This window comes from Mycteria americana, chromosome 4, assembly GCF_035582795.1.
Source record: "Mycteria americana isolate JAX WOST 10 ecotype Jacksonville Zoo and Gardens chromosome 4, USCA_MyAme_1.0, whole genome shotgun sequence".
NCBI classification, from domain to species: Eukaryota; Metazoa; Chordata; class Aves; order Ciconiiformes; family Ciconiidae; genus Mycteria; species Mycteria americana.
This window is the reverse complement of record NC_134368.1, coordinates 76405333-76419775: the sequence shown is the minus strand read 5'-3', so window position 1 is coordinate 76419775 and position 14443 is coordinate 76405333. Positions and strand designations below refer to the sequence as shown.

The window sequence follows — 14443 nt, the reverse complement described above, 5'->3', positions numbered from 1 at the left end:
TTTTTTTCCAGATAGAACTTTGTTTAAAATGACTTCTTTTTCCACTCAATATATAATCTATTTAAAGATCAGTTTGACAGCACAAAACTGCAGACATGACAACACACTAAATATTTGTATGCTCTTTTGCATTTTTAAGGTTTTCTCCAAACTACAGCTGATGAGTTTTGCTTTTACTATGCAAGAAAAGATGGTGGTGTATGCTTTCCAGATTTTCCAAGAAAACAAGTGCGAGGGCCAGCTTCTAACTCCCTGGACCACATGGAAGAATATGACAAAGAGGAAGAGATCAGCAGGTTCATAAAGATAAATGCTGTTTAATCTGAAAAAAAAACCCTAGCAAAGCCTGTGGTTTTCACAGTGAAACAGCTCAGTGTGTGCTTATGCTCAGCAGCTGTGTTTTCCAGATGTTACTTTCTTTTGCTGCTGCTAGTGTACGTCAAAAGAGAAAGTTACATTAGCTTCAATATTTCAGTACCATTTGATATTTGCATTGCAGAAAAGGTGTTAGAATCCTGGTTTGATCCACCCTGTGGGTCTTGGTTATGGTCCACCCTGTGGATCATACATAGTTCTAGGAAGTCCTTACTACCTGAATTTAATATTACTAAACAGCTACAATAAGTTTATTAGTAAAATGTTTATTTCACGATTTTCAATTTATTTCATTCATGTATTTTTCTTTGTGAAAATAATTAAATTAGATTGTCCCATCATAAGTCATTATTTTTAAATGGGTTTTAGAAGCGAAATTTTGTCAAATTGCTGGAAGGTACCGTGTTTATTGTACGGTAGAAATTTTGTGTTTATAAATCGTTCTCTTTTTTTACCAAATTTTTTCTCTCCTATTCCTCTACATTTCAGATCTAAGATGAATTAATTTTCTCTTTCTTGTATACAAACCAAATTTTGCTCAAGTGAAGTTCAAATTGATTTTCAGTATTATCTGCTTGCACACATTCAAGGAAATAATTCATTATGGATTGTATAACTGTGTTTCTAATATGACTGCAGAACAATAATTTTATTTTTTAGGGACATTGTTGTGTCATGGTTATGAGAAAGAAGACATTTCTCACTATTTTTTTAAATTTTTTTAGAAAACACAAGCACAACTGCTTCTGTATTCAGGAGGTTGTGAGCGGACTAAGGCAGCCTGTTGGAGCAGTACATTGTGGGGATGGATCCCATCGCCTCTTTATTCTTGAGAAAGAAGGATATGTGAAGATTTTCAGTCCCGAAGGAGACATACTCAAGGACCCTTTTTTGGATATACACAAGCTTGTTCAAAGTGGAATAAAGGTTGGATTTTATACTTATCTCTACCTGTTTATATTTTAGCCTGTATATGGGGAAAAAGGGAAGAAACGTTTTTCAGAAATTATTTTAATTTAAATAATAAAAAAGAAGAGTAATGACAACAGACACTACAGTTCTATCTGGCAAAGAATTGAAAACTTCCTTGTTCCAGGAAGGGAAAACATAGCATCTTATAATTGTCATCACATTTTTCTCTTTCCCTTCATTTTTTCCTAACTTTAAATTCAGAAGAAACTATCCAACACCAGCATCCCACAGCATTATCTTTCTATTTTCATCCTTTGGGCTCATTTCCATCCCACTGAATTCAGCCGAGTTCTGCTGTGATTCCGGTGGGAGCAAGTTTGGCTCAGGGCCTCCCCTGCCCTGCGGGTGCTCAGCGATGCCCCGGGAGCCGGACACAGGAGGGGGCCTGGGGGTGCTCAGGGACCCCGGGAGAGGGGCAGTGGTGCTCACTCCCTCTTGGCTCAACCTCGCATGTGGCACAAGCTGCCCTTGGTGGGAGGCTGCTTTAAAACGGCATGTATTTGAGACGCACGTAAAAAGTGACTGACCCTCTAAATTCAGACATGCGGGCGGGTTGGTGCAACAGCTTTCATCGTGTTTAATGGGAAGACTTTCATGGTCAGGGGAGTGAGCGGTGAATGGGCACTGATGGGAATACACTGGAGGGTGGAGGTAAGAAATTACATCTAGGTATGGGGTAAGTACTAATGGAAAACTCATAAGTCTATTGGGGGATATTTTACTTTGGAGATGTCGTAAGTGTTGTTCCATGTTGATTTCTTGTCACATTTTAGAGTGGTAATGCAAGTAAAATCCAGATATATAAAGCAAATTTAAATTGTAATCAGGTTTTGCCTAGAACAGTCAGGACTATATATCGTAAAGCCTTCATGGATGACAGATATATTGACATACTCTTGACAGAGTAATCTTAAACAATAATTGTGACAAACGATATCAATTTAAAATGCATAGCACATGCTAACTAACCATTTTGTGTTTCAGCTATAAGGGCAATAAGCCAATTAAGATAGTCTTTTCTGAGGGGAAATCTCAGAGGTTTTTGGTTTGTGATGAAAGAGAGAGAGAAATGGAATATATTACATGTTTTCCAGGAAAAGAACTGATTTATGTGATTCTGTGATTTCCTGAACACTTCCCTTTCTGCTTCTGTAGGTAACCATTATGTTCAAGATACCAAAACAGAAGGGACTTATCAGGGGTACTTTTGAACATCAATCTAAGGCTGTTTCGCATTTCTTAACCAAAAATTCTGATAGTTTGTACTTGTGAAAAATTGACACTGAAACTTCCCAGAGAACTGCTATCGGTCCCAAACAAACCTTCCTCAAGGAAACTTTTACAGCTGGAACTTAGAGGCAAGGCTAAATGGAAAACTGATTTTCCATGCTTCTGAATAGGCAATAGCCTGCTTGATAAGACCGTCAACAGCTACCCTCAGATTCAGATTCAACTTTTAGTTCTGTTTTAAATCAGTGACCTGATCTTTTCAGTCTTTACTACCCTAACCATCATATACTACTCTAAACTGGATCTGTTTCAACTATAACATTTTGTGTAAATAATTTGATGTTCTCTAAGCTAGAAAGTCTAATTCAATTCCCTGAGATAACAGTCCAGTGACTGAGCATAATTGTATTGCACTGTTTAATGCAGGCTGGCAAGAACGGAGGCTTTATGTACTTCACAGGTAAGGAGAAAGGGAATGTGCCTAGAAGCAATATTCCAGCTCTTAAATAGAAAGGGGAAAGAATTTGAGGAATGAGTACATTATATAAAATAATAAATAAATAGAATAAAACAAACCCCTCATAATCCAAATGGTAGTTTTAAAACAAGGGTTCTTAAACATTTTTATGTTTATGCCCTGCAGTCTGATTCCTATAATCATTGTCCATGGTCCTTTACCCACAAGGGTGCAAGATCAGTGTGACAACGGTAGCAATTATTCAATCAAAATAGTATTTGATTTTACTTACCTGTTATACACTTTAAAACTAGAAATCAGTAATGGAGAATACTATGTGGATAGACAATTTTCCAGCAGGCAGTGCAGATAGTGTACAACCAGCAATTAAAAAAACCCCCGCTACCTAAAACGTTGCATCCACATGCAAAGTGCGAGAATCACTGAATGCGTCCTCTGTGCTTACTCAAGAAATGCTTGTAGTGTCAGGTAGATGAATTTGTATGTATACATTTTGCTCGATGTGACTGATTCTTCTCATATAGTGGTGTAAGTAAAAAAGTAAAATGAAATCAATTAATATTTAGTTGTCCCTGATCGAACTTAGGCCCATATGTTCCAGTGAAGTGTTTTGCCAAGGTAACATCTTGCCTTTTTTGAGTCCTCTGTTCATTTACACATATTCATAGATGTTAACCCAAATATCTAGTCAATTCCTGTATAACCTCATCCATATAATGTTATTCTTGAATTAACATAGAGACTCTTCATCGTTCACCTCTTTTCTAACCTTGGAGCAATGGTAGCAAGAAAAGGCAAACAATTCTTTTTCCCTAAAAATAAGTGTAAAAATTTTCTCTCTTATACCCAAGTATCTGAAAACAGCAGTTTCTGTTAATTTTTTGTCTGTATCTGAAATACAAACAAATACTTATCTCTAGTGACAATAGTAAAACTATTTTTTCAAACTTTTATAGATATAGGTTGTATCCAGTAAAAAAAAAAAAAAAAAAATGCAGCTGTGGTTGAATGAAAGGTAATTTAAATTGATGCCTCTGAAAAGCGTTTTGGACAGCAATCGCAATAAGATTTTTTTAATGTTGATAGATGGAGTAAAATAGTGGTCATTGATTTCCTCTTCTTTTTCTAATGTAAAGAGGAAATTTAGGAGAGATAAAATAATTATCTTGTCACAAAGCAGCAAATCTGTTGCATGAGGATTTTCCAAAGAATATACTTAAAACTATCTTGAGGCTGATATAACCAAGAAACAGAAATGACATATTTCCTTCATAAAAATAATCCTGGACTTCAGTGCTGACCTCACTAACATCATTTTGCTCATCAAAGCACTGGCAGTCAGATGAGGAAAACAATATACAAAAACAGGGGAAGAGAGGTGACTGCATTGTATAAAAATCAGCCATGATACCCTCCTAAAAAGATGCTGGTTTGTTCCTCTAATGGAACTAATGGTCCCTGTGTTGATGAAATTCATTCGGAGCCCCTAACGTTGCTGTGAGCAAGCTTGTAGGGCTTCTTCACTGGTCTTGCTAACCTAAGCACATAAATAGGATTATCTGGAGTTGCTTCTTGTCGGTCACTCCTGTGAAGGTCTGTGGAAATTAAGTAAGAAGAGTGATACAACCTGATGCATATGTTTTATTGGTCCATTGGCTTTTAATATTCATTGAAGTCATTGAGGTCTCTGCTTGAAAATTGTTGCTGCAGTAAAATCTACTGACAGTTTTGTGATTTAATTTTAAGGAGTTCAAATGAAAGAGAAGAAGTGATAATTTTATATGCTGCTAGTATCTCAGAAAGAATTAGCACAAGTGTGTAGAAGTATTTCATAACAGAGAGAGATGCCATGAATAGATGATGGTAGCTTGTGCTTCCTGGAGGCCTTACTCAAGAGAAAATTAGATGAAGGATTCCTGAAGATTAAAAAAAAAAAAACAACAAACAAACAAACAAAAACTCTGAAGAGCTTAAGAAACAATTAGCAGGAATGCTTTTTTGATCTTCTATTTTTCAACTTAGTTGTTGAAAGCCATGAATGGATCTTAATGAAGAAGTTGCTAATTCAACATCTGTGGCCCTCTCCAATGTATTTTATGTCACACTGGCTACATAAGTATTGTGGATGGATTGGGCAGTTGGCCAAGTCCCTCCTGTCACCCTTAGCCTTTTCTTCCCTATCTCAAGAATCTGGTGAAAAGAAGGAAGCTGTGCACCTCAGTCTTGCCCCAAAGTTCAGTAAGGACATGAGTGAGACATGCACCTGTAACTCGAAGCTAGGACGTGCACCTGGGCTCAACTATTTAGGAATATATAGCCCAGTGTAGTGGAGAAAATACTGATTCCATCACCAGTGCCCATTAATATTACAAAGTACCCGGAGTATGTGGCATGTATGTAGAAGAAAAGAATAAGCATTAACCAGAAAAAAAACCTGGAAGTCTGCTTCCCTGTTCTGGTGATTTACTGCTCCATTATGTTGTGGTGAAGAGAGTGCTAGTGACAAAGCAACATTTTATGGTTGTTCCTTCGAAGTTATGTAGCAAAGACAATTCTTAAATGAAAATATTAGTACCCTTTTTCTCTTTCGGAATTATTTTCACTACTGTTATTTTCTTTTTGTTTTAAACTATTGCCAAGTAGAAGAGAGGCAGAAAATTTGAATGAGAAGCTATTGAACTAATAATGGTAATACTTTGATTTCACTGGCGTTTAAGGAGACCTTAATCAATTATCAAGAAAAAATAGTCCTGATGTATCTGAATCTATTGTCAAAAAGTTAGGCAAAACAATTAGATGCTTTAGAAGTATTGGGCAAATATGATTTTATCCCATAATGCACTCAGCAGAAAAAAAAAAAGGATCAAAACATTCTAAATACTTGAACTTAATGATTTCTTGAGATGTAGCAGTGCTGAATATGTTATTATTACAAGCTCAGTCACCTTGTACTCAAGATTGTGTCTAACTTACAGAAAAATGCTGAATGTTCTAGCAGTTCTCCAAATTTCCTTACTCCCGTGGCTGTATTTTATCTTATTAACTGTATTATTTCCTAAGATTTGGAAACCTTTAGATTAGTAGCAGCCACCATAAAACGTAGCACCACCTATGACATCAATTTTCACTCACTCTCTTGTCTCCTGAACCCCAAAACATGTATTGGTCTAAAATACATTGTTTGGAAGGGAAGGCATCAAGGTATGATTTGGCAACAACAAAAAAGGAAGAGCCTAACACTTCTCTTGGGAGTTAAATGCTATAATCACCTTTCAAAATAGTTTCTGAAAAGCTAAGTAGCTCTAGGGCTGCAACTGTTAGTCTTTAAATAATTTTTTGTGGTCCTTTCCTGCAATCATTCAACTTGCCCAAAATCCTTTTAAAATGAAGGATCTCAGAAGTGTACAAAGTAGCCAAGTTTACATCTTACTACTGCCAATGGTAAAATCAAGTCCCTGTAGTTACATGGCAGTTTTCTACTTACAAATCCACGGACTGAATTAGCTCTCTAGGTATGGAACGGCAGTTGGGCTTCATGTTCAGTTGCTTGTTGTCTCTGATCCTTAAGTTATTTTCAGTTTATTGCTACTTTTTTTGATTGTGACCAAGCTCTGGTGTGTATCTGCTGACTACAGGGTCATAAATTGTGTAGCCAGCAAGAATGGCTGCATTCTGTTGCACTTTGCCTCACACAGTGCCTGGAGTAGAAACCCCTACAAAATGGGTATCCTTAAAACTGCCATTGTGGAATTACCACTTGTACTTGTGTAGGGATCTTTTTTTTTCTTTTTTTTTTCTTTTTTTTTTTTTGAGCTAGTAATAAAATATTCTTAATACATCTCATGGGAATACTCTGATAAAGGCCAAAGCCTCTGAGGAAGGAAGGGGCAGGGCAGGGGAGGGAAGGGAAAAGGGACAGAAAATCTCGATGAAATGCTGTTGGAGATCACTGTTAAGAATATATGAGTTAGACTCCTTGACCTCCGTCACCTTCTTCTCCAGTCTAAGAATATGGTTTTCCTTGTCAGAAACACTTAAATTTTAACAGAAATGTTCCCTAAATCCTAAGCCATAATCACCTTTTTATTTCATCTTACTTTCAAATTAATCAGTAAGACTAGTTTATGGTTTTTTTAATTGCCAAAGTTTTTTAAATGCTATATTCCTATATAATTCCATGTAAATATTTTAACAGCCAATTCTCTTTGCAGTGAAAAAAATATAGAAATATCTGACAACAATTATTTTAAGTGTATGCTCAGCAAATTTCCAAGTAATAGTCTTAAGAAGAATTAAAAATTAGATATATTCCTTGTATGTTGGTTAGTTTTTATATCAAAGCACAAGTACTTTCAGTTGTGCAAAGTCTTATTCATGAGTGATACAGTGATTTGGGTAGGAATCTTCTGTGATGCCATGAAGAGTGCTGTGGAACATAGCAATATGTATATTCAGTGTAAGACTATGGAAGTAGACTGTCAGGTATTAAATATGCTAACTATGCTGCTATGAGCCAATTATTCCAGAGCTTGTCAGGGCACCGTTTTGCAGGAATGCAGGATTAGTAGTGAAACTTCTACTATGCCTTCATGTTTGTATCACGACATAACACTTAATCACATGAATACTTGTTACTCAGATCATTCAATATAAAATACAAATTAAAAAATCAAAAAAATACCACTACCTCCAGCACTAGCACAGCATGTTTCAAGGAGCTTAGTATAGGTTGTGCAGCCTTTGCAGTGAGGAGTGCTGCTACAGAAAACTACAATAAACCAGTGATAAAATCTATTTAAAACTTAGTGTGTGAATAGAATGAGGTTGGTTGTGTTATTTGCTGAATTGTATGCTCAGTTCTATCATTGATAGAACTTCTCACATACTGCTCTTGACAGTGGATATGTACATTTGTTTTTGCATCATGTTGATGTACAGACCTAAGTTAACACATACACTGTCCATTGATACCCACAGGATTTATGTTAATGACCAAAGACCTGCAATTCACACAGATCATGCTAATCCTTTGATCCAAGTTCAGTAATGTCAATCAATTTATTTTCCTCTGAATTCTTATGAGAATGAGGGTGAAATAATGAACCTTTCCTGAACTACTTCTTTGCCTTGACATCACAGAGCAAGCTGGGCTCTCTTCCACTAAGCACTAGTTTACACTCTCAGCAGAGGTTATCTTCTGCTCTCTGCTCCCTAGAAAGCCAAACTTATAGTGACTACTAAATTTGTGACCAATTACTCCGAACAGGGGATTATTTTGATGCATGGAGAGAAAGGGGAGCAGTGGAAGAATGTACTTCCCTCCAGGCTTTAGGACTGGAAGGAGAATTGAGAGATCCTATCTAAATTTCTTCCTTCTTCAACCTAACAGGCCTGCAACTCTTCAGAGTTACTCAGAAACATTGTCTATGAAAACTCTGGAAAGTAAACTCTCTTTGTTCTACCAGACCAAGCTCTCATCTGTCTATGAAGAACAGGGATAGTCCTCTAAAATAATAATGTTAGAGTATAGAATATAAATATGACATATATCCTTTTATGAGCAGTGTAAGATTTCATTTTCATTTCATTCTACAATTAATTCCATGGATGCTGAGTGCAAATTCTATTTGCTCTCTTGCTCCTGTACTTCTAACTAAGGCTAATTAAATGGTAAGTCCATTTAAGATACGTGCATAGGCCCAGGCAGAGCAGCAAGGGAAATAAAATACTGGCATATAACAGTGATACATTTTGGGGTATTCTTTGGTGTCCTGGAATTCCTCTTTCAGGGTATGAAAGGGGAGACTCTAGGATGTCTTTGGTGAGAAGCTGCAATGTTATGTTGTCTATGTTGTTGCAAAAATGACAAGGCAACCAATACACACCCCAGCTTTCCACTGGAGACTGCAGAGAGGGAAGTGATGAAGACTGTTCTTCAGTTCAGGACTTACATGTGAAGTCATGTGGGGTCACAGGACACAAGGGTTTCTCACTCATTCAAGAGGTCGGAAGAGCTGCAGTTGGACTTGTAGCACAAGTCCAACTTGTAGACCTCATTTCTGAGGCCACACCTCACCTGTGACCTGCCCACTAGGAATCACAATTAATTGGTTTTAAATGTCTTGACATAACTGGGGCAAAAAACTAGGAAAGAGATAATGGTTAAGGTGTGCAAATGGCCAAATGTGAAAGTACAGGACATTTTAAAGATAAACCAAGTAGAACGTCCTTGTGGCCTTAAACATTAATGAAATATACACAATGCACACAGCACAACAGCCTGTATGAGAATTCAGCCTTCTTCACGAAAAGGAAGATTTTTTTCTTTACTAGTGATAAGTTCTTTATGATTTTTGAGACGGTGATAATACTTCTGTGAGGACTTAAATACTTCAACTGTATTCAGAAACTGTAAAATACAATCAGTGTTTTAACTGGGGACTATATAATGACAGTGAAATATGCCTGGATTTCCCATGAACCATTTGCAGATTTTGGTTCTAATCCTAATAAGGGCATAAGAGTCCTTTGAAAGAGGCTGTATCTTACCACCATATAGCTCTGTTGCTTGCACAGAAAATAAAGATTCTTTATAATTCTGAAAAGCATGTGCCAAAAGCTCTAGAGATGTCTATTTTTGTGTGAGAGACTGCACTAGATAACCATACCCAAGCTAGCAATTGTGGAACAGTGCAGTGACTCTCAGGTTGTAAGCTGACCAGATGAAGAATTGCCAGTTTATTCTAAGGAAATTTGAATCAACAAAACATAATCGTTTCTGTTGATTTTGGGTAGCATGTCTTAGCTTGGAGGAGCTGAGAGGGGAAAGAAGATAATACTTTATCATTTTACATGCACATGTGTAGATTTTAATGTTCTGTGTTTCCTTGAAAGGAATCCCATGGTGCCAATTAACCTAACTTATTCCAAAACAATTCTCTGTTTGGAAAGAATAATTTTCATTGTGGGTGTTCCATGAAATTGTATGCCTCATACCCTGTTATTACTGAGATGTGTGCAGTGCAATTGAGAATGCCAGTTTCTTTTCCATGCACTGTATAGATTATAGCTGTATCCCACACACATTGCTAGATAATCCCTACTTTAATTTTGTTATGTGTACAAATCCTTTTTGAACATTTAGCGGTTTTAAAAATGTAAAAATCCATCATCTTCTGAAACAGCATTTGTTAAAACCAAAAGCTGAATTTAGAAGTGATCAAAACCAATGAATAACATGGTAATTATCTAATTAAAATGAAATTATTGCGTTTGCTGAAATATAACAGGCAGATCATGATATCCAACACAAAATGGCAAAGAAGGAATAGTTACGCAGAAAATTCCATGGTTTTTAGCCAACACAGTTTCAACCACATGTTTTTCTGTAATGGGAGGAGGTTGAACAGTCCACTAAGGCTCCAAGATTCATCATCCCTTTAAGCTCTTGGACACCCCAAAATCTGTAATGAGGTCCTAGAATACTTGAGGGAACCCATGAAGTACTGGAGCTCTCAAACAATACAGAGTCCTTGAGACTTCTTCTATGTACTTTCCTGTCCATCACAGCTATATGATTTCCTCTGGTGTTATATCCCTTGTACTGTGCCATACAGAAAATGGGTCATGTCTTTGTCTTGAAGGAGATTAACAATTGAATAACATATATACTTTCATAGTTAATACAGCCCGACTGCAATTCCTATATATACTTCCTCCCAGGTGCCACAGAACAATTTTCCTCTATATCCTCTTACACCCATTTCTCACAAGCTCTTAAGTCCTATTCCTTAGACAGGATCAGCAAGTTGGATTGAGGAGGAACACTTCCTCCAACGGAGCACTGGTATATTATCATGTTTTCCACCCATTTATATCCCTTTTGCAGTCAAAATTGGACAAATGATCTGTCCCCAGTTTAATGGCTTATATATTATTTTAGTTTTAAAAACCAGTCAGAACTAATTTTTCCCATTACTGAAAAAAAAAAAAGTCCAAAAGATGAAACCACTTAGTAGCTGACACTTATTTTTGTTCACTGTCAGTGTCTGCCTGCATTCTCATATTGCTGGAATTTTTAAAGAAATTATTCCATAAATCTCAATAAAGTAATATTCTCTCTTAGATTTAATTTGGAAAATGGAATATACAATCTGTGGGAGAGAGGTCTGCAAAATACTTTCAACCATTTGTTTTTAATTTACAGCAGATACTTTTTAAAACCTTGATCTATCTTCACTGGCATTGAATCGCAATCCCTACAGCTGAATTGCAACAACTTTAATTTACGTAATAATCATTATTTTTATGCTAACTGAATGCCTTGAAAAGAAATAAAAGAGGGAGTAAATCACCAAAACCTTTTATATTTTTGACATTAATAAAAATTCTGTGAATCTCTATCAGCTAGATTCTCAATCACTGTAACAGCCCAGAGGCAACACACCAGAAGTGCTAGTAGATGAATGGATCTGTGTCACACTGTAGTGTGAAGAAGAAGAGAATCTTTTTTATATCAAACTACATAAGAAAAGTACTTACTTAAACTTGAAGTATCCGTATCATTTTTTGGAAGTGTGATCAGTTTTCATGAGGAACCACATTAGAAGGAAGTTAGCTCCTCTCAGGACATCATTTCAAGCTCTTCCTTAAAGAAAACACATACCTTTCCATTACAAATTGAATGCTTAATTGTAACTAATGAATGTAAAATAATATTGTACACCTCATAGGAGCCTAGTTGAAGATGTGACTAAGCACTATTGACTCTCCTTATCAAGTATCAGACAATGTTTAGGCGTGTTAACATATGTGCTAAACCTTGAACACTTTAAAGAGCTAATCAAATAAACAGAATTTCAGATTAGAAGAAAGGCAATGCAAAATGTTGGCAGCTTCCAGTACTGCTATTTTCCTCCCCCATAATCGCCTTACAGGGTATGACAGGACAATGTTATCAGGACACTATGGCTACAGTGACTTTTTGAGGGAAAGAGCAAGAAGTCAGCGGTCTCATCTAACAAGCATGTGTATGCATGTGTAAATAACTCGGTAATATCAAATAAAACTTAACAAGCCACCTATGAGATTACTCCAATTTGCCCCCACAGTTACTTACAGATCACAGTCCTGCCAAATACAGTGAAGTTCCAAATGTCATGTCAAAAGTTTGAAGCAACAGACAAATCCAAAAGCAGAGAATATTAGGGAAGTGCCTAATAGAAACTAGCCTCTGCCAGGTTTCACCCCCTCTGCTAGGTTGCCCCTCACTGGGACAAATCAAAACTATTTCACAGACAGTATCCATGTTTCTCCAAAGGCCTGTGGGGCTGGGAAGGCCGCAGATAAAATTGGATCAAACCCTTTATTTACAAATGCTTAGTAAAAAAATGTGTAATTGATTACTTAATTTAAAAGTAATTTCAGTTCTTGAAGCAGAAGCATTCAAAACTGTGTTTTTGCTGTAGTTTAATGAGTCAGTATTTTGCAACTTGCAACATTTTGCACTTCTTGTAGAGATACGTTCTCCTTACAAATCATATGAACCTTTTAATAATTTCGCTTTTGAAATAGTATGTTAAATATGTATGTGGCACAAATAAAAGAACAAAAGGAACATAGTTCAATACAATTCATATAATCCTCTATTTTGTATAAAATTTATATGCATTTTAAATTTTATAAAATTTAAATTTGTATAAATGTGTATAAATTTTATTATATTTGACTATCTGCATCAATATTTCAACTTCCAGGAGTAAGTATTCTAAGGAAAAAACAGTGTCAAATGACTAAGGGAAATGAACTAGTAACTTCTGAAATCACTTTATATGAATGGTCAAAAAAACCACAAACAAAAATGCATGACAGAAACTACTACTCTACTCTCAATCTGAACAGTGCTAAAATTATCTTTTAATAAGGCCTGAGAATTCCTGCCTTTGTTCAATAAAACAAAAATGTACCTTCAATAACCAGTGAACAATTTAGAAGGTGAAATGAAACATAATGAACTAGAATCCTTACTACTGAATTTGATTTATTTGATCTTATTAAGTGCTGTAATTCATCAAAATACCAATTACAGATGTTTTCATAGAAAATGAAGAGAATATCTTATTCATGTGTTTGATGTACTAGATATGCAGTGAAGGAGAGGTTTTTGGAAAAAAACAGCTTCAAAAATGAAGCACCGGAGTTCAAAACAGACTCTACAATGTGCCAATTTGGTTAGCAAATGTGTATTATCACTTAGCAGTAACCAGTGATAAAACAGAAAGTGCAAAGGGTATGGCTTGTATTATAGTATCACTCTGTCTGGAGTATTTAGAGAAGCTTCCGAGGCTGGGCTGCATAAAACTTACACTTCTTCCATTATGTTTCCTTGTTTTCTGTGTTAATTCTGCCCATTTGCAAAAAGGTAGAATAGTGTTTTCTTAATGCTGTCCTCAACTACACAATTCTTCATTTGATCAAAAACTAGTGGAATTAGGATTTGTGTTTAACTGATTAAAGGTCTGAGTCCATGATACTCTGTGTTTCAGTTCTAGCTGTTTGAAACTTTATCGTCTTAATTTTGAGACTGAACATACACTGTGTTGTTCTAATTGCACTGGCTTTTTGAAAAGAACTTTGTACTGGATTCAGCCAAGTTAAAGGGTTTCCAAGATCATGGTCTTGGCTCAGGATAAATGGAGCCAATGAGCTAAACAAATTCCTGCTTTCTTGGTTCTTATAGTACGAGAAAAATGGAAAGAGCAGAATACTTTTACTGCTTTATACAAGTGAAACAATCCTGGAAACTGCAAGAATATAAGTTAACTGTGTTCATGTCGGCAAGACATACTATTTCAGAAACTATTTTTAGCTTTCTTTTGAAATGTGAACCACAAATTATAACATTAATGAAGCAAACATTTCTCACTTGGAAAATTTAAGAAAAACTTAGATTTAAGAGTAATCACTTTGGGATTTAAAATAATAAAGAAATTTAGCCTAGTACAGACAAATGTTAGTGTTCTTATAACATGTAATAGTAATAGCTGTCTTGCACTGTGCTGAATGAGGATACACATGTCTATATTTGTTTCAACTTCTGTTACTGAGAATGCTTTTCTAATGAGCTATATTTTTTAAATTGGGATTGAAATAAATGAGTAATGGAAAAAAAAAGAAAAGGGACTTCTAATCAGGAAAACAGTGTACATTCTTTCAAAGTCATGTTTATAAGTTCAGAGAAGCAGTGGATCTAGTTCAAAGATAAACCATATTTCAATGTGCTTTTCAAAACTACCATATAGTTCATTACTAAAGTTTGTTTTCAGCTGAATCTTAGCCTAACGACAACTGATTACTTGAGATACATTACTGTATTAATGCGCATTGTGT

The 14443-nt window shown here is 35.8% G+C and overlaps 1 protein-coding gene across 1 annotated transcript in view; it reads left to right on the top strand.

The window, feature by feature from the left end:
* Positions 1-14443, top strand: part of HHIP (hedgehog interacting protein) — a 73970-nt gene that overhangs the window by 14578 nt on the left and 44949 nt on the right. Inside the window, exons 3-4 of the mRNA XM_075500961.1 lie at positions 140-296; positions 1101-1302. Of these exons, the coding sequence (XP_075357076.1) occupies positions 140-296; positions 1101-1302 (359 nt within the window). The remainder of the gene's footprint in view (positions 1-139; positions 297-1100; positions 1303-14443) is intronic.